Raw genomic sequence first — 21563 nt, forward strand, 5'->3', positions numbered from 1 at the left:
CGGCATCTACTTCCGCAAACACCTGCTGCTTTGTCAGCTGCCTCTGCGAGTTCCATGGCCCGACCAGCGACATTCTCCGGAGAGGCAGAGGACTGCAGCGTTTTTTGCTTCAGGTATCGCTATATTTTCAAATGCAGGCACATCAATTCTCCAATGATTCAGCCCGAGTGGCTTTTGTTATCTCCCTGCTGTCTGGCCAAGCTCTCCAGTGGGCTCAATCCCTTTGGAACTCGAATTCTCAAGTGGTTAAATCTCTGTCAAGCTTCATTCAACATTACAAGGAAGTTTCAGATCTCACCATTCACGATCAACTCTACAACCCTTGTCAAGGAAATTCTTCAGTGAGAACATTCGCTCTTCAGTTTCGCACCCTGGCGGCATCTAGTGGCTGGAATGAGACCGCCCTGATAACTGCTTTTCGACATGGTCTCAATCCTAATATCCGTCAGCTAGTGGTCGTATATGACGATTCCATGGGAATCGAGAGCCTCATTCAGAAAACCATTCGAGTATCTCAACGCTTGTCTGCCTGTGATATCCCTGCAACCGCTGTAAGTCCTCCGCCCTCGGCTCCATCTGTCGCTCCTCCAGCACCTGAGCCTATGCAGATCGACTCCACTCATCTTTCTCCTACGGAGCGTCAGCGCCGAACTCAACTCAACCTCTTTCTTTATTGTGGGGGTGATAAACATCTCATCAGCAACTGCCCAGTTCGACCACAGCGCCCGGCGGTAAGCTCCATTCAAATTCCTCCTAAGGTTGAAACCTTGAATCGCACTACTGTTCATTTGTTAACCTCTCGTGTCTGTGTCTCAGCGCAAGCTCTCCTCGACTCCGGCTCAGCGGGGAACTTCATTTCAACTCAGCTCATTCAAAAATTTAACGTCCGTAAGCGCCGGAGTCATCAAGATCTCAGAATCCAAACCATCCAAGGAAAACCGCTGGGCCGAGGTCGAATTCGCCATTTCACCCCCACACTGACGCTCCGCATAGGCTGCTTACACTCAGAGAACATATCTTTCATGTTGCTGGAGGAGTCCACTGCTGAGCTCATCCTGGGACGCCCTTGGATGGTACAGCATCAACCCACCATCGACTGGAAATCCGGGGAGGTCCTTCACTGGGGGGAGAACTGTTCTCATACCTGTCTAGCTCCGGTTAAGAAGATCCAGAGAATTCCCTCTTCTTCTCCTTCTTCTTCGTCTTCAGTGGGAAGACCCAAGATTCCCGTTTGCTCCACTTCCATTGAGAGTCCAGAAGTCCAGCAGCAGGTGGAGATTCCTGCAGAGTACAGGGCGTTCCAGGATGTGTTCAGCAAGCAGTTGGCGACCAAGCTACCACCTCACCGGCCATGGGACTGCGCCATCGACCTGCTACTTGGAGCCACTCTACCTAAAGGCCGCGTTTATCCTCTGTCCATCCCGGAGCAGAAGGCCATGGAGGAGTATGTGGAGGAAGCTCTTCAGCAGCAGTTCATTCGTCCATCTACGTCCCCTGCCGCTTCCAGCTTCTTTTTCGTGGCTAAGAAGGACGGAGGCTTGAGGCTGTGCATAGACTATCGACATCTCAACTCTCAAACTGTGAAGTTTAGTTATCCCCTTCCTCTGGTCCCAGCAGCTCTGGAGCTCCGCATCTTTTCTAAGTTGGATCTACGCAGTGCGTATAACTTGATTTGTATTCGTCAGGGTGATGAATGGAAGACGGCATTCGTCACACCCTCAGGTCACTATGAGTATAGGATCATGCCCTTCGGATTATCCAACGCTCCAGCAGTCTTCCAGGGTTACATGAAGTCTTCCGGGAGTATCTCAACAGATTCGTGGTTGTCTATATAGACGACATTCTCATCTACTCCTCTTCTCTCTCAGAGCAAAAGTGCCACGTCACTCTAGTTCTGGAGAAACTGAGAGCTCATAAGTTGTACCCGAAACTGGATAAATGTGAGTTTCACACCACCACTGTGCAATTCATGGGCTACATCATAGACCAACATGGAGTCCAGATGGACCAGAGGAAGGTGGAAACTATCCGGAACTGGCCCCTGCCCTCAACTATGAAGGATCTTCAGCGATTCCTCGGGTTCGCCAACTTTTATAGAAGATTCATTAATAACTACAGTCTCATCAGTGCTCCTCTGACCTCATCTCTAAAGGGCCGGCCCAAGTCTCTGTCCTTATCTCCTGAAGCCATCTTAGCCTTTCAACGTCTCAAAGAAGCCTTCCTGACCGCTCCAATCTTGGTCCATCCTAACCCTGATCTGCCTTTTGTTGTCGAGGTTGACGCGTCCTCAACAGGGGTTGGAGCGGTCCTCTCCCAGCGGCAGGGTGATCCTCCCAAACTCCATCCATGCGCCTTCTCTAAGAAGCTATCCCCGGCAGAGCGGAACTATGATATCGGGAATCGGGAACTGCTCGCCATCAAGCTCGCATTAGAGGAATGGAGGCATTGGCTGGAGGGAGCCAATCACCAGTTTGAGGTCATAACCGATCATCGCAACCTGGAATACCTCAGAGAGGCGAAAAGGCTAAATCCTTGTCAGGCACGATGGGCCCTCTTCTTTACCCGCTTTGATTTCGTCGTATCATACCGACCTGGTAGCAAGAATTGTAAAGCGGATGCTCTCTCCCGTCTTCATCATTCATCGTCCGAGGATCCTCTACCTGAACCCATTCTCCCTCCAGCCATGATCACCAGCCCGATCATCTGGGACATCGACGAGCAGATTTCCCAGGAGAACCTTTGTCATCCCGCTCCGCCGGGAGGTCCAGAGGGGCTCATCTTCGTACCTCGTCATCTTCGTGCCACCCTTCTGGACTCCGCTCATACCGCTCCGTGCTCTGGACATCCAGGTAGCAGGCGTACCCTTTCGCTCCTCAGTAATCGGTACTGGTGGCCGCCCATCTCGCAAGATGTTTCCTGGTACGTCAGGGATGCTCAGTCTGCACCATAACCAACACCCCCAGAAGACTCCCGGAGGGCAAGCTCGTGCCGCTTCCCATCCCACAACGACCGTGGTCCCACATTGGAATTGATTTCATGACTGACCTTCCCAGATCCAATAACCACACCTGTATCCTCGTCGTTTTGGATTGGTTTTCTAAGGCTTGCAAGCTGATCCCTCTGCCTAGACTTCCAACCACTTTCGAGGCCGCAGAGGCCCTCTTCAACCATGTGTTCCGAAACTTCGGCATCCCCGAAGACATAGTGTCGGATAGAGGACCGCAGTTCATTTCAAGGGTTTGGCAAGCATTCTTCAGACTCCTCGTGGTTACTGTTAGCCTTTCTTCTGGATATCACCCTCAAACAAACGGCCAGACTGAGCGGAAGATCCAGGAGATCAGACGTTATCTGAGGACCTATTGCCACCAGTACCAGGACAGCTGGAGCCGCTTCCTCCCCTGGGCAGAATACGCCCAGAACTCCCTTCGGCAATCCACCACAGGGCTCACCCCCTTTCAGTGTATCCTGGGTTTTCAACCTCCACTCTTCCCCTGGTCGGGTGAGCCCTCGGAGGTTCCAGCTGTCGACTAATGGCTCCATCAGAGCGAGAGGGTATGGGACTCGGCTCACGTGCAACTCCAACAGGCAGTGCGGAGGCACAAGAACCAGGCTGATCATCGTCGTTCCGATCCTCCTCAGTACCAGCCTGGTCAAAAGGTGTGGCTTTCGACCCGGGACATTCGCCTCCGCCTGCCCTGCCGTAAGCTGAGTCCTCGATATATTGGACCTTTCACCGTGCAGAGGCTGCTGAACGAAGTCACCTACAGGCTAAACCTTCCTCCGCAGTACAAGATCTCACCTTCTTTCCATGTTTCCCTGTTAAAGCCCTTCACCGAACCTGTCACTTCTCCTCCCACAGACCCAGTTACCGATGACGTGCCTCCTCCTCCCGTTCCTGTCGAAGAGGGGCCCATCTACCGAGTCCGCACCATCATGGACTCACGGCGACGAGGTACACATCTAGAATACCTGGTCGATTGGGAGGATTATGGCCCAGAGGAACGTTCGTGGGTACCTCACGAAGACATCCTGGACCCAGCTCTCCTCACTCAGTTCCATGCCGACCATTCTGATCGCCCTGCCCCCAGGGGTCGTGGTAGACCTCGTCGCCGTCTTCGTCCCTCTTCACAGTCGTCAAGAGGAGGGGGGGGGGGGGGGTACTGTCAGGGTTCCACCAGATTCACTCACTCCTTTCACTCGTTCACTCACTCCTCCCACTCGCTCATCATCTCCATACTAATCATAATCACCTGCATCTCATCATTCCACCACCCTTTATATTCAGCTCCTCTTCTCACACTCATTGTCTGGTCTCGTCTCTACAAGACACACAGACTCTCTAACGCTACTTACCCGCTACTCACCTGAGATTCATCCATCTACATCCGAAGCTCCGTCTGCCTTCTTCAGTCTTCAGCCCTCTTCCTGAGATCTTCCAGCCGCCATCGAAAACAGAGACTCTGATTATTCTTCAGTTAAGTTCCTGTCTGATTATCATCTGCTTGCATACTCACAATATCTCCATCTGGTTCCGTGTTTCTGTTAATAAAGCTACATTTCACTTACCACCTGTCTGACTCCTGTTCCATCCGTGACATGGTGGGCCTAGAGACTGCATTTTTCCTACACTTCCTTTGGCTTTAAATTACCAAATGGCTCCATATAGACAACACAAATGTTTTAACTGAGGTCTCAGAATCCTCACGACTGGCTTTCAGCATTTTCTTCGCAACTGCTCTGACTGTCCTGCCCTTCTTTGAAACCTCATCAGTTCCTTTTTATTAAAACACTGGCCGGCGACACATCCATCTGCCTTTATTTTCCACTGTCTAGGCATTCAGTAAAATTAAAAAGAAATCAGCAACCAACATGCAGCATCCCATGCTGGGACCAGCCGTCTTAACTGAAAGCAACTTGCACTGAAACACCTTAAAGGGGTCCTATTATGCCCTTTACAAAGTCTTGATGTTGTGAACTTTTGCAGCGCGTTTCTGTTCTTGATTTTGTTGTGAACTTTTGCAGCGCGTTTCTGTATTTGGTTGTTTTGTGAATATTTGGAGCACACATGTGTTGTGAAAGTGATGAAGATGTTTTCTTAATTTGCGGGTGTTTTTCTATTTGCATGTGTTTTCTTCAGTTGCAGCACGTTGAGCTCTCTCGGCCACCGTAGTAAACTCTGTATATTTGTGCAGTGTGCGCATGTCAAAAAATCTATTCTGATTTGAAGCTTGTAACATAAACGCGCACATCAACCTGATCACTTATTTAGCATTCATGTAAACACTACATTCAGATTCATCAATGGGAATGAATTTAGGGTGTCATCAACACTCAAAATGTCCCTCAGCAACATTTACTAAGACTGCCTCTGACTAAAGATTTTTTTTAAGGTTGACCAGTAGTCATTCATTTAAGCCATTAATCGACTAAAGGCTTGCCGCAAGGAACTGGTAGAAGTAATGATTATGAATGTGTCAAAAAAAAAAAAAAAAAATAGCAGGGAGATATTTTATTTATTTATTAATAAACTAGTGTTAAACTAGAAGAAAGAAACTTATTTGGGTTTAAAAAAAGCTTGAGAGGCTTAATGATGACAATTTTCATTTTTGGGGGAACTTTCCCTTTAATGTTAATAAAACAACAAAAAACTAAGAAAATCACTCAATGTTCTGAAAACATTAATAATAGCTTCAATTCACGAATTAACACGCACATTAAATCAGATGCAGTAATTTATGTGTATTTGGTGTGCTGTCCGGGAGAGGGCTCCGAGCTCGGAATTTGGCCCGAACCCAGAGTACTCCCCCCTTTTGACTGGGATAGAAAACCAGCCAAGAGTGAGGTGCTGGGGTGGTGGAGCGATGCTGTGAAGTCAAATTCAAATTTGTCAAAAAGTGTAATTCACGTTTTCTGCCGTCTTATGTCCGTGACGGTGCCGGTGTCCGTGCTGGTGACCGTGCCGGTTACCGTGTCCATGCTGGTGTCCGTGCTGGAGACCATTGTCCGTGCCGGAGACGGTGGTGTCGGAGTCCGTGCCGGAGACGTTGGTATCCGTGTCGGAGATGGTGGTGTCCGTTTCCATCCCGGAGACGGTGGTTTCGGTGTCTGTGCCGGAGACGGTGATGCCCGTGCCGGAGACAGTGGTGTCCGTGGTCAGGCACAATTACTTGCCTTTTGTTACTCTTATTGCTAGTTATTATTGCACTTAAGTGGCGTACTGTCCCGCATTAGTTTTGATTTGAGAAGAACCTGGTATTTAAGTCAGCAGAAGAATTGTCAGCAGTCAGCAGTCAACATAGCTGACTTCATTCCAGCCTTTGCAACTCAATCTACTCTCAGTATCTTGGGCTTGACTGAGATCTGATTCGTCCAGAAGATGCAGCAACCTCCGCTGTTCTCTCTAACAACTTCTCTTTCTATCACACTCCTCTCCAGTCTGGGAGGGGTAGGGGCACAGGTCTTCAAATTTCTAACAATTGGAAATACTCAACCCACTCTTCTCTATGCAATAAAAATTCATTTGAATTCTATGCTATTACAGTTACAACTCTTATTAAAATCCACATTGTAGTAATTTATCGCCTCCAAGGTCAATTGGGCTCCTTTGCAGAGGAGCTGGATGTGCTGCTGTCCTCATTCCCTGAGGATGGCAGTCCACTTGTACTCTTTGGCGATTTTAACATACTTCTAGAGAAGTCTTATACTACAGACTTCCTCTCTCTCCTAGCATTATTTGATCTCAAACGGCTCATCACCACAAGTACTCACAAATCAGGCAACCAACTTGACCTAATTTTCACATGCAAATCAAAAGACCCATCTGACCTGAGTATGTATCAGTCTCTGTCTCATCCTTTTCTGTTGAAGTTCATGCTGCTAAATCTTCATATTTCCACAACATGACACACAGTGCTTCAAACACACGCACACTTTTCCAAACATTCAACTCTCTCCTCTGTCCCCCTCCGCCATCACCCAGCACCTCTTTAACTGCTGATTATTTTGCTAATTTCTTCACTGACAAAACAACAACCATCAGCAGTCAGTTCTCAGCTCCAGAAATCTTCTCTCCTCCTTCTCTCCACTCACTGAGGCAGAAGTATCTAAACTTCTCCTCTCCAGTCATCCCACCACCTGCCCACTAGATCCCATCCCCTCACACCTTCTACAAGCCATCTCTCCTACACTTTTACCAGCACTCACACAGATCATCAACTCATCTCGCCATACTGGCATGTTCCCTACCACAATTAAGCAGGTTTGGGTAACCCCACGGCTTAAAAAACCCACATTAAACACGTCACTTGTAGACAGTCACCAGCTGGACATCAACCAATCTGGTTTCAAGAATGGCCGTTCAACCAAGACTGCATTACTGTCGGTCACTGAAGACCTGCGGTTTGCAAAAGCTGATTTCAAATCATCAGTTCTCATTCTTCTCGATCTATCTGCTGCCTTTGACACTGTGAATCATAAGATCCTTCTGTCCACCCTCTTATCACTGGGCATCACAGGAACTCCACTTAACTGGGTTGAATCTTATCTTATGTCTTTAAAGGGACACTCCACCCATTTGCATTAAGCTTTGCATTGTTAGAAACCCAGTCATACTATTGAATGGTCGTGCAACACTCTCTCATTTTCCCCTGAGACGGGAGAAATCCGTTATTTACCTCTTACACTTCCTCCTACAATGACGCAAAAATCGTCATTTTGCGTCATTGTCGGAGGAAGTGTAAGAGGGGGGGGATTTCTGTTGAGACTACAGACACTCGTTCCTCATCTTTCCCAGGGGCGGGACCCGCTCACGCTACAGACCTATTACAGATCAGTGGGTGGGACTTTACTCTCTGAAACTGAAAGCAATATCCTCCATCTTGTTTGAAGCTAAGCTAACAGGCGCTGTGGAGACAGATGTAAAGTTATGACAATAGCGGAGGAGAGTGCTCAATATGATATAGAAGAAGAGGATTTCGGAAGTCTGATGCTTGAATCAGGTGTTTGTGGCTACCTTTACAAGCCGCATTATAGCGAAGAGCAGCCGAGGCAGAAGACCTGCCTGCCGCGGACGAGGAGCCCGGACTGGCTCGAGTTAGGGCGGACTGGTGGCGCCGGTGATCTCACTATGCAACTACGAACCACTACGAACACAGAGATAGAGTCCGTCTGCGGCAAAGAATTTCAACGATGACAATTTCTCCTGGACGAAATCTCTGAATCAGACAAGGACACGGACGTTTGTGTTGTGAACTATCCTAGTTTCGCACCGCATATGTTCTGACTGAACATCCAGGTACCATGTAATAATTCACCTTTTCGAAAGAAATACAAACGAGGAGTAATGCACTAATGAGTTCGCCAACTAACTAGACATTTTGTGTGAAATGAATTTCAAGCTCTGGTGGTAGCTAGCCTTGTAGACGGAAGAGTGATTTCTCTTATAGGCAGATATGCGCTTTCTGGATTAGTGGGAGTGGCTTGCGGAGCTGTGCAATGTGGTGCATTGTGGGAGTTGTTGTCTTTCATACAAATGCGTCCTGAAGTTATTTTTTGTCTTTCCTCGGTCACGAAGGCACCAAATTCAAAATTTATTTTACATTTCGACTACATATATGACCCACTTTAAATAAAAAACAATGTTCAAATGGGTGGAATGCCCCTTTAAGGGTTGCCTGGAGAGAGGAGGTATCCAAATCACATTAACTGATTACAGGGTTTCCTCACTGTTCAGTTCTTGGACCCATCCTCTTCTCCATTTACACTACATTAAGTTCTCTTATCACCATTGCTATGCTGATGACACACAGCTCTACCTATCATTTCAACCAGAAGATCCCACAGAATCTCAAGCTGTCTGGCGGACATCTTGGCATGGATGACAGAACATCACTTGCAGCTCAACCTGGCCAAGACTGAGCTTCTCGTTTTCCCTGCCAATCAGTCTCTACAGCACGATTTCACCATCCAGCTAAGTACATCATCTATTACACCATCAAGGTCAGCTAGAAATCTTGGAGTAATCTTTGAGGTCCAACTGACCTTCAAAGACTACAATGCAAAGACAGCTTGGTCATGCAGGTTTGCACTACACAACATCAGGAAGATCAGGCCTTTCCTAACTGAGCATGCAACACAACTTCTCGTCCAGGCCCTGGTAATTTATTGGCTGGATTACTGTAATGCTCTTCTGCCTGGACTTCCATCGTGTGCCCCAATCAAACCTCTACAAATGAACTCTACCAGAACGCAGGGCCCACGTCACACCTCTTTCGTAATCTCTCTGCACTGGCTAAAACTCGCTGCTCGCATCAAGTTCAAGGAATTAACGCTTGCTTTCAGACCACAGGCTCAGTACCTTCCTACTTCCACTCGCTCTTACGAGTCTACATCCCTATCAGAAGCCAACGATCGGCAAATGAGCGGCAACTGGTGGTACCATCACAGAGAGGCACAAAATCAATCTCCAGAACATTTTTGTTCACTGTTCGATGTCCCTGCTTTCATCTGGAATGCAGAATACCTGACAACATTCAAAAGACAGCTGAAACTCAAATCTTCCATGAGTACTTAACCTCATCATCATAAAAAAATATATGCCTTTACTTTCCTTTAATCCATCCCTATTCTATCTTCTGCTACTTTAAGCAATGTCTAAAACTTTGTATATTTCTTGCATTTGTTTGCCTCTTCACAATGAATCGCTTGCCGTATTCCTCATTTGTAAGTGGCTTTGGATAAAAGTGTCTGCAAAATGAGTAAATGTAAATGTAATTTAATTAATTTAATTCAGTTAATACTTTCAAACCCATTCTGATGGTAGCTTGGATGCCCAAAGGCTCTCAAAGGCTGAGTTTGTTTTCATCTGTCATGACGCTCGCTGAAATTCTTTGCCGCCCTCGTACGATGGGCCGTTTCGAGTCGTTAAAACGTTCCTGGTCGACATCACAGGCCGTCCAGAATGAGTCACTGTCGATCGACCAGCTCATGGAGAGCTAGGTCAGCTGATGGCTAGCCACCAACAATGGGACAAACCCCAGGGAGAAATCTCAAACTGTTAAGGAGGTTTAACCTCACGTCACTGCACATGTTCAGGAAGACAAGTTCGAGCTCCAAGCAAGCTGATGTTGCTGGTGTTGGTGAATTCTGGCGGGACCTGTAGGGGCAGATATAAGCAACCCACACATCACTGATCCATAATTCACACATAATTAATACATCATCTACATAGAAACACACATGCATATTTGACAGTCCCCTATACGAAGCGGGAGAGTTTGAGAGTTTTGTTGATGCGTTGTTTCGACGCAGAAGTTGAGAATAAAAATACAGTGGTTTTGGTCAGTTGAATTCTTGATAGATCGAAAAGCTACACCATTGTTTTGTTGTAATGTTGTTGTTTTTTTTCTAAGGCACGTTTAAAAAAGCTACTTAATTGTCCTAATTGAACTAAGGTCTAATCATGGCTTAATCTAAGCCCTGTCTGTGAAACCAGCCCTGCGTCTCAATGTCCATACTGTCCATCCTAAACAGTATATAAGATTAAAATAAGTGTTGCAAAGCATTGTATGTTTCCGGTGGATTTTTGGAAGTGTGGATCCGTGCTCACTATAACAGCTAATATTGCCCACAATTCAATGCTTTGGAGGAGGATCCAGTTCAGAAATTAAAGCTTTAGCATAAGTTCTGCCGGGAAGACTCAATTGTTACGTCACTTTACCTTCTCATCTATCCAGTCATATTCTAATACTCGTGGTATAAAAGATTGGTACTTACACATGTTTGAGTTCGCAGATGCTGACGCTTCCATTCACCTCCATCCTCCCCACCACCTCCAAGACGGATCCTTTCCTCCATCCTCCCCACCACCACCACCAGGATGGTCCCTTCCCATACCCCACAGGGGGTCGGCTGCGCCCCTGCCTTCGTCTTCAGGCAGGATATGCAGAGTCCGGACCCTCGGATTGCGAGCTACGGACGGGGCCTACGCCAAAGAACTTTATTGCTTGCTGGGCTGTTAATAAATGTTTAATTGTCACAGTATTTATTCTCCCGAGTCTTTCTGGTAGAACTACAAACACTAGTAAAAAGTGTTCAGAAAACTACAAAATATGGCGGATGTGTGCGATCGACGGTTAAGTAGAGAGGTTTGGATAAAGGGGTTTGAGTGACTAATAATCAACATCTAAGTTGATGTTATCCATGTTATATTTCATCTGCAACAACAACGTGAACTTTCATAAAGATCCGTTATTTAGCCATTTGGCATCGTTATGCATGAATATGAGGAGAGTCTCCGCATGAAAGACCCGCGACTGCAGATGAACATGCTACTGCATTTCTCTCCGATACGGTAGGAAATTGAATTAAATTAAATGTGGAGGATTTTATCTTTGACAAGATGATTGACATGTCAGTTTACGTGACAGGATGCATGTAACTAAGCGACAGAGAGTAACCGGTAAAGACGCTATTTTAGTAGTAAAAAATAGTACAAGTAGGCGAATTGAGACGCAGCACAGGTCATTTTCATGCGTTTCTCCGCCATATTTAAAATACAGGAAGTGACATCAGTCTTAACCAAAACAATGCCAATGCACTGTAATATCTCAAACGCTAGATGGCGCTAAACAGACTTTTACAGCCAAGTATGGGACTCTTCTACTCATGTTTCATATACATTTAGGTAGATATTAAATATAATTGGCATGAAAAATTGGGTCACATGGATGTAGAAATATTATAACCCATATGCTAATTACGATGGATTTGGTGCTTCTGCGGATCTGTAATTCACGCCTTGAATATTAAGTGTTTGTTTATACTTTATTGATAAATAGTGATTGTTCAGACTGAGAATGTATATATGACTGTGTGCATATCTATAATAATAATAATTATTATTATTATTTTCAGAAGTCAACAATGACACTGCAAAAATGATTGTATAAGCTTGACTGTTTAACATAACACAAAAGTTATATTTCCATGTGCAGATTATGCCTATAGTAATAAAAACATCACATAATCAATGCTTCTTTAGCAAAGATTATCTATGAGTTAAATCAATCATACACAATGTATAAACATATAAAAGAAGCCAGTAAATTACAGTAATTCATACAAAGTTTAATAAAGCAATAAATAGTTTACTCAGTAAAAATAATTCTCAATATTATATGTTGGTTTGTTGAGCTGTAGAGATCCCTTGCAAGGTTTAATTTTTTAAATGAACAACGCTACACCTGAGAGAAAGTTTAACATCTAGAATACAGCCTCTTTTTTTTTAATGCATTTATTCAGGAGACATGACTCTCCATTTGTAGTCAGACTGTCAGATCTGCTAGTAGGAGATCATCCACTGTCAGACTCGTCTTGTGTCTGTACGGTGTCTCGTAGGGCAGCATACTGTGCCATATTAGGCAATCCTGATGCTACACAACAGCTCAGAGCACTGCGGGAAATGGCCATTTCATTTGCATCAAACCTGTGTAGAAAACAGATGCAAGGAATGCAATGAAATATAGTCTGTATTAGACTTAGAGACTTATAGTTATATCAAATGCAGTGTAAAATGATCTGTAAAATGTAGTGTTTGTGGAAGTTACCATTCATCTGTCTTCTCATCGTAGCGCTCCACATCAGAGGTGGTGCTGAATCCATTAAATCCTCCGACAGCAAACAACTGACCATTAACCACCTGGATTTTGAGGAAAGGAAAAAGGAAAATAAATAATGTACAGCTAATGTCTTTAACTTTACATTAATAAATCTTATTATAGATGCAACACTTAATTTAAACATAGTTAGAATGTTTTGACACACATTGATCATCGAAGCCTTCTACAATTTTAGGGTGCAACTTTCCAATTATTCTCAATATGGAACCAAAAAAAAATCCCCCATATTCAATATCATCAAATCATTTTTGTAATGTTATTTCATAGTTTCACAAGATACAGATTTTAACTGTCCACATCTCACCTCAATGCCAAAGTTGCTGCGTGGGATGTACATTGATGCAACGTCACTCCAGATGTTAGTCAGCGGATTGTAGGCCTCCGCACACCGCAAACGATTGGCACCATCAAAACCACCAACCTTTAAATAAATACACTCTTTATTTATGTATTCTGTGCATTTGTAAATGCACATCCATGCATGCATTTGCATAAGTGCAACCTTTAAAACTGATTGTTCCATATTTCTGTATTTGTGTCATGGTTATCATAGTTAATTAAAACTATAACACTGATATGTGTGTTTAATACTCACAGCATACACTCGATTTGCATAAGCGATCACACCAACACCACTGCGGCGGCTACTCATGGGAGCGATGAGAGTCCACTGGTTTGTTTCAGGGTTGAAGCTCTCAGCAGAGGAGAGACACTCAATCCCAGTAAAACCACCACAGATATAAATCTGACAAACACAAAAATAACATGCATGACGTTTGTGCACAATCATCACAGACTGATCAGAAAACCAGTGTTTAAAACACTGTTTCAATTTTATGATATTCCTTTCCATATTAACACTATTCCTTATGCCATATCTCTATTTCCCCTTTCCTGCATGCTTTACAGGCATTAAGAGTCTCCAGCAGAAGAGTGTGGAATCATGGGTAAGTGCTCTTACCCTGCCCTGCAGTGAGGTGGCGCTGGCGTCACTCCTCTTTTCATTCATGGGTGCCATCATTGTCCACTGATTGGTGTTTGGATCGTAGCGCTCTACTGTTTTAAGCCGTTGTTGTCCATCAAAACCACCAATGGCATAAATGAGCCCGTCCAGAACAGCAACACTAATATAGCAGCGGCGTTCATACATGGGGGCCACCTACAACACACCAAATACATCAGTGTGCGAACACACACCAATACACCATCTCACTGGTTCGGTCCTATCAGTTGCAAATAAATACAATGGTATTACTATTATTATATTTTTTAATGGTATTTTTTGACACAGTCATGATGGTAACTCATATTATATTATATTATATTATATTATATTATATTATATTATATTATATTATATAAAGCTATAACAATTGCTGGAACACACACAAAAAAATTTATCATGGTTTTACCACTTTTTAGACATGTAATATGGTAATACAGTGGTATTCTTTGAAGTTATGTGGAGTACAGCACATCTTTCAGCACTATGGTCCATATCAAAGTACAATCCGGTACCATCACTGTACCACAATACTGTTTTGTGAAGGACACTAAATTAAAGTTACATGTTGACCTACAGCATTACTCACCTCATGCCAAGTCTGAGTGATAAGATTGAATTTCCTCACGCTGTTGAAACACTTCACATGGTCAAAACCACCAATACAGTAGACAAACTCATCCAGGACTGCTGTACCAATATAGGCTCTGGGACGCTCATCCTCTTGAGTCACACTGACCCAGCAGTCTGCCTTCACATCATATGCCTCAATCTCACTGGTGGGATTGCCGCCGCTCCATCCTCCGATGGCCAATAGGATCGATGAGGGCAGACGTGGACGTGTCAGTTGATGCATGAGTTCTGAGTTGGTGGGTTCATCCATGTTGAGGTCAAACAAAGTCTTCATTGCATCGATGATAACAGGCATGCAGGCTTCATTCTCCATCACTAGTGCATTGCACTTTACATTATTGATGAAGTAGTCTGATGTTATCAACCCCAATCGAACCTGAAGCACAAGGGAGAGTTTAGACTTTCAGAGACTGTTGCAAGACTGTTACTAAGCAGTTATATGGTCTTCAGCAACGAAAAAAGGATTTCCAAAATGGCAAAACCACAAAACAAAATTTCGAACATTTAACTAACATTAATGTAATAGAAGAAAATGTATCTCGATTTTAAGAGTTTTAAGATATTTGTAATGAAAAACAAGACAAAAATCTCTGTTTTACCTTTGGCAGAAGCACGGCAATGTGTTGCCTCCTGTTTTCTGGTGAATGATGAATCCAGTGGAGGACGGCTTCAAAAACCACCTCCTCCTGTCTGACGTTCAGCTCATCCTCACCAATGATCTCCTCCAGCTGTTCCAGGGAGAGCTCCAGGAACTCCTCAGGTTCGTGCAGAACCTCCTCAAAGTGCTGCAGGATGTAGTGCTGTGCTTTACAGCGGAGCTTTGAGCAGGAGGAAAAGTCCTCTGTAAACTTGCAGATTCCGATGCAGTTCTCTGGGCATAACTGTGACTCCAGGAACTGACAGCAGGCGTCTACAAGACCTGAGACTAAGATCATTTCAGCCGCCACCAAGAGCTCCAGCACATTCTCTTGAGTAATGAGCACAGATCTGGTGTACGCATACTGGATAATAAGAGGCATGATGTCTTGGGATATTCCTTGAATTTCACAGAAATGTTGTGCTGGGCTGCTCCAGTTGTTGGAGAAAAGAGCCCTGTGAACCAATTTGACAAAGAAATACAGACATTAATAATGAGCATATATAAAATAACTTTTCGTTATTTCCATTTTAATTTCAGCCAAATTTACTTAGAGAAACAGATTAGTTTCCTATATTAAATTTGAAATGCTGGGTAAAACTTCATTCATAGCCACTTCCAGAATCAAATTTCAAGAATGTTTTTTTTCCAAGATATCATAGTTACATTCTTTTTTCTGGCAATACACTCATTCATTTTCATGCATTTATATATTTGGACTTGAAATTATGTATATAATTATAATCATTTCTAGGTAATTTGCACACAATTGCAGTTCAAATGCTTCTTCTCACCTAAAGTAGGAGCTGCAGCCACACATGATGATCTTGTGCACTTGAAATTCTCTGTCATTGGACTTGATGATCATGTCAGTGTGTTCGCCCAGTAAACGTGCTTCATCAAACACGTCAAAGGCTGTTGCTCGTATGTTCTCCATGTTCTCTCAGGACTGTAAATGTATTCAGTCTTCTCAACTCAAACTCTGAGTAAAGTCTCCTCAGGATTGAGTCTCTGTGGGACTTTTGCTCAGGAGAGTTCTATAGAATGTCTCTGTGACATCATAGTTGTAGGGCTTGAATATCTCTTCACTTTGTGTCTTGGCCACATAATTATTATAGAGGTTTGTTTTATCGATTCCTTTTGAATGAAACATCTTCACAGTAACAAAGATATTAAAATTAATTTTAAAAAAATTAACTCAGTGACAAATAAAATAAAGCATGTGATAATTAGTCATTAAAAAAAAAAAAGCAGTTGGCTGGACAAACTAATGCCTCTGGTATTTATTTCCCATTTGGCAGATATGTACTTTTACTGTGGTACTGTTATTTTCTTAATCTTAAACCAAATACTCATCGATGTCGGTACTTACTATCTATTGACTGTCTGCTGAAAATCAACTGACTTTAACCTGTGATGCTGGCCTGTAAGAGTCATTCAACAGCATTTCTTAGATTTTCACTTCATTTTGATGGGCCAAATGTGGCAACAGATGAATATATGAATTTACCTCAAAGTAAAATGACAGTTTACTGAAAGGTAATTTATATGCAACAAACAGTTAGTAGAGCACTTCTGAAAATCTTTGCGAAAGCAAAAGATCAAGTGTAACTAACCAGATTTATACTTAAGGTCAAGTTGTGTTGCTACTTATAGACAAGACAACTGCATGTTAACTGAAAGTCTGTTGATTTCTAAATGTTGGACTAAATAAAACATCTCAGTTGAATGAACTATGAAACTAGTTGAGCAAACATATTTTAAAATTGAAGTCAATGGACCAACTAAAAAAATAATATATAGCCTATTATTTTTGATAATATTCAGTGTTGGAATTGACGATGATGAATGAATACAAACCAATCATATTTTATATTAACTACTAACAAATAATCTTTTTATTTGTGCATAATTTGACAAAAACAGCAGAATAAAAATATTTTATACGTGAAATTTACCTGGTTTTTCTGTATACTGTTCACCTCATTTCATTTTGTTGGCTCTTTGGTAACTGGAAACAATAACTTTTGAAGAAGTCATTTTCACTTGATAAATAGACTATTCAAATGTTATGTTTATTTATTTTCGGTTTAGTTTTACAATGAATTTTCATAGTTTTAGACTGAAAGTCTAGAGCTGGCAGGGTAAATCAAAATCTTTATATTAAAGTAATTTAAACCATTCACACGTGATAAAAAAGAAAAAGGTTCATCTTATTGTTTGAAGCAACAACTAGAACATAAATTCGCGACTTTAAATAATAAGCATTTCCATCCTCAGGAGTTCTGGCGCGGTGAGTGAATGCAGTGTCGAGAAGTGAATCTGCTGCATCGCGCGACATCAGAGGTAGGAAAAACTATATTTACATTATTTCGTACATTATTCCATTAGATGGCGGCAAAGATGTGACAGTCTGTCAGTAGTGAACACGGAGAAGCAAGACGCAAATTACCATAGACTGTAAAAAATATGACTAGCGTGTCAGGGTTAAAAGTTAAAGATATGTCGCGGACATTCAAACTGATTTTTATTATGAATATATGACTAACGTTATATCTACTGTAAATGCAAGTACTCTCGCTTACTCAATCTCTCACAATAGCCTACTCTACTCTATAAGCTTCAATGAACAATATCAATGTATGTTTTACGTTGCTAAGATGGTTGCTAGGGGTGTTGTGCAGTGATACATTGAACCATTGAAGCGATCATTGTGTTTTATCGTGAAAAAAAAAAAAAAAAAAACACTAATCAGAACCAAAGACTGTAACTAACCGTTTTATATAGATAAATATACTGCAGATTATAGCTTTATTGGTAAATTATGTTGTTAAGCATTTATAATTGCAGGATGTTTTTTTCATTGGTATATTTTCGTCTTGATAACTTTAATTTTAAAAAAATCCAAACTGATCACACTTGTAACCCAGCTAGTCATTCTTTCAAAACCTGATCCCATGCTTTCATTACAGTTATGCACATTTTCAGTCCACATAATCAATGTTTCAAAACACAAGATGATTGTAATATGTAATGAGAACATTTGGTTTAATCACCAAAACACGTATGACCTTCTTTCAATTTAGTACTTTTAAAGGAATAGTTCACCCAAACAAATAGTTTATGGCCCTGTTAGTTTATGGTTAATAGTATATGAGTTTCTTTCTCCTGCTGAACACAAAATAAGATATTTTGAAGAGTATCAGTAGGCTACCGATAATCTTCAAAATATCTTATTTTGTGTTCAGCAGGAGAAAGAAACACTACAGGATTGGAACAACTTGAGGCTGAGTAAATGATGACAGGATTTTCATGTTTGGGTGAACTATCCCTTTACAGTGAGGAAAATAAGTATTTGAACACCCTGCTATTTTGCAAGTTCTCCCACTTAGAAATCATGGAGGGGTCTGAAATTGTCATCGTAGGCGCATGTCCACTGTGAGAGACATAATCTAAAAAAAAAAAATCTAGAAATCACAATGTATGATTTTTTAACTATTTATTTGTATGATACAGCGTCAAATAAGTATTTGAACACCTGAGAAAATAAATGTTAATATTTGGTACAGTAGCCTTTGTTTGCAATTACAGAGGTCAAACGTTTCCTGTAGTTTTTCACCAGGTTTGCACACACTGCAGGAGGGATTTTGGCCCACTCCTCCACACAGATCTTCTCTAGATCAGTCAGGTTTCTGGGCTGTCACTGAGAAACACGGAGTTTGAGCTCCCTCCAAAGATTCTCTATTGGGTTTAGGTCTGGAGACTGGCTAGGCCACGCCAAAACCTTGATATGCTTCTTACAGAGCCACTCCTTGGTTATCCTGGCTGTGTGCTTCGGGTCATTGTCATGTTGGAAGACCCAGCCTCGACCCATCTTCAAAGCTCTAACTGAGGGAAGGAGGTTGTTCCCCAAAATCTTGCAATACATGGCCCTTGTCATCCTCTCCTTAATACAGTGCAGTCGCCCTGTCCCATGTGCAGAAAAACACCCCCAAAGCATGATGCTATACCACCCCCATGCTTCACAGTAGGGATGGTGTTCTTGGGATGGTACTCATTATTCTTCTTCCTCCAAACACGTTTAGTGGAATTATGACCAAAAAGTTCTATTTTGGTCTCATCTGACCACATGACTTTCTCCCATGACTCCTCTGGATCATCCAAATGGTCATTGGCAAACTTAAGACGGGCCTTGACATGTGCTGGTTTAAGCAGGGGAACCTTCCGTCCCATGCATGATTTCAAACCATGACGTCTTAGTGTATTACCAACAGTAACCTTGGAAACGGTGGTCCCAGCTCTTTTCAGGTCATTGACCAGCTCCTCCCGTGTAGTTCTGGGCTGATTTCTCACCTTTCTTAGGATCATTGAGACCCCACGAGGTGAGATCTTGCATGGAGCCCCAGTCCGAGGGAGATTGACAGTCATGTTTAGCTTCTTCCATTTTCTAATGATTGCTCCAACAGTGGACCTTTTTTCACCAAGCTGCTTGGCAATTTCCCCATAGCCCTTTCCAGCCTTGTGGAGGTGTACAATTTTGTCTCTAGTGTCTTTGGACAGCTCTTTGGTCTTGGCCATGTTAGTAGTTGGATTCTTACTGATTGTATGGGGTGGACAGGTGTCTTTATGCAGCTAACGACCTCAAACAGGTGCATCTAATTTAGGATAATAAATGGAGTGGAGGTGGACATTTTAAAGGCAGACTAACAGGTCTTTGAGGGTCAGAATTCTAGCTGATAGACAGGTGTTCAAATACTTATTTGCAGCTGTATCATACAAATAAATAGTTCAAAAATCATATATTGTGATTTCTGGATTTTTTTTTTTTTGATTATGTCTCTCACAGTGGACATGCACCTACGATGACAATTTCAGACCCCTCCATGATTTCCAAGTGGGAGAACTTGCAAAATAGCAGGGTGTTCAAATACTTATTTTCCTCACTGTAACAGCCGTTAATTTAATAGCAAACAGTGCAATATTCATGTTTCAAATCACACTCTTTGCTGAAATAAGTAACACAGGCTACAGGTGCCACTTTAGAAAATACATTTACATTACCTAAATTACGTAATTTAAAATCCATAATGTTTATCTATCATGTGTGTTATCAAAAGATGCGATGAAGTTATGAAACTGCTGTGAAGTTTTGTGCTAGGACAGTTTGCTGCCAATACAGTAAATGTTCTCACTGTGCCATAAAACTGAATCTATATTGTAGTTGACCTTTATAAGGGTGAGTTACAGTAATGTCTCTACCATGGTAATCTGTTTATGGTATCACATGGCATACTGTAATGTAAAATGCAAAATGTAAATGTAAAATCTGTCTCCCTTCTTCTGATGCATCTCTGATCAATCTGATGTTATACACATTCATTGACTGTATCCTGCTCTGTTCACAAATTGCTAATCTCTCTGTCTCACACACACACACACACACACACACACACACACACACACACACAATGTGATCATGTGTGAAAACACACATAAATTGAACACATATGACAAATCTATGGTCTAGAGGACCGGTAGTCCTTCTCCATGGCGTCACCGAACTCCTCCCAAGCTCGATTTTTTTGCCTCCACAACCACCCGGGCTGAAGTCCGCTTGGCCTGCCCCGGTACCCATCAGCTGCCTCAGGAGTCCCACAAGCCAACCAGGCCCAATAGGACTCCTTCTTCAGCTTGACGGCATCCCTTACGGGGATCTATCTATTGGGGATTGCTATTAAGGGGATTGCCGCCTCGTCAGGCACCGGAGACCTTATGGCCACAGCTCCGAGTGGCTGCGTCGACAATGGATGTGGAGAACATGGTCCACTCAGACTCAATATCTCCAGACTCCCTCGGGATCCGGTCGAATTTCCGCCGGAGGTGGAAGTTGAAGATCTCTCTGACAGGGGACTCTGCCAAATGTTCCCAACAGACCCTCACAGACAGACAGCTTATTATAGATAGATAGATAGATAGATAGATAGACAGCTTATTATATATAGATAGAAAGGCTGACAGCTTATGATAGATAGATAGATAGACAGACAGACAGACAGCTTATTATAGATAGGTAGATATGCAGATAGATAGATTAGATAGATAGATAGATAGATAGATAGATAGATAGATAGATAGATAGGCTGACAGCTTATTATAGATAGATAGATAGATAGATAGATAGATAGACAGATAGATAGATAGATAGATAGATAGATAGATAGATAGATAGATAGATAGATAGACAGACAGATAGATAGATAGAAAGTATACTTGGCACTCACCACCACCCCTACCTTTCTGTCTGCATCTATCTAAGAAAGTCAGTATTGTCTTCTCTGAATATTCTGTCCGTTTTGGCCTCCTGAAAAGTCATGTAATTATCTGCCATTAAAAATGTGAAATCAGAAATCCTCCACCTCTCTGTTCTGTTCCTGCTGACCTTTGCATTCTGTTCAACATTTCAAACTCATTCAACATCCAGCCAGCCATCAGTGATAATTGTAGACCTGGGGAAATTACAGTGCCTGGTAGCCAGCCAAGTAACAAGTGCTGAATGGTACAGAAATGGTCCTCCAAAATAGCACAATAATGGACAGTTCACACCGGCCTTTTT

The 21563-nt window shown here is 42.6% G+C and overlaps 1 protein-coding gene across 1 annotated transcript; it reads right to left on the reverse strand.

The window, feature by feature from the left end:
• Positions 1-12351: 12351 nt before the first annotated feature.
• On the reverse strand, positions 12352-15887 carry LOC311095367 (kelch-like protein 10; the record flags this gene model as incomplete). Its single annotated transcript, XM_084133859.1, has 8 exons — positions 12352-12484; positions 12606-12697; positions 12982-13098; positions 13273-13422; positions 13639-13836; positions 14270-14689; positions 14913-15405; positions 15745-15887. 8 exons carry the CDS (start codon positions 15885-15887, stop codon positions 12352-12354), a joined length of 1746 nt encoding a protein of 581 aa, XP_083989985.1.
• Positions 15888-21563: the final 5676 nt, after the last annotated feature.

This window comes from Abramis brama (assembly GCF_963993115.1).
Source record: "Abramis brama genome assembly, chromosome: 13".
Lineage (NCBI taxonomy): Eukaryota > Metazoa > Chordata > Actinopteri > Cypriniformes > Leuciscidae > Abramis > Abramis brama.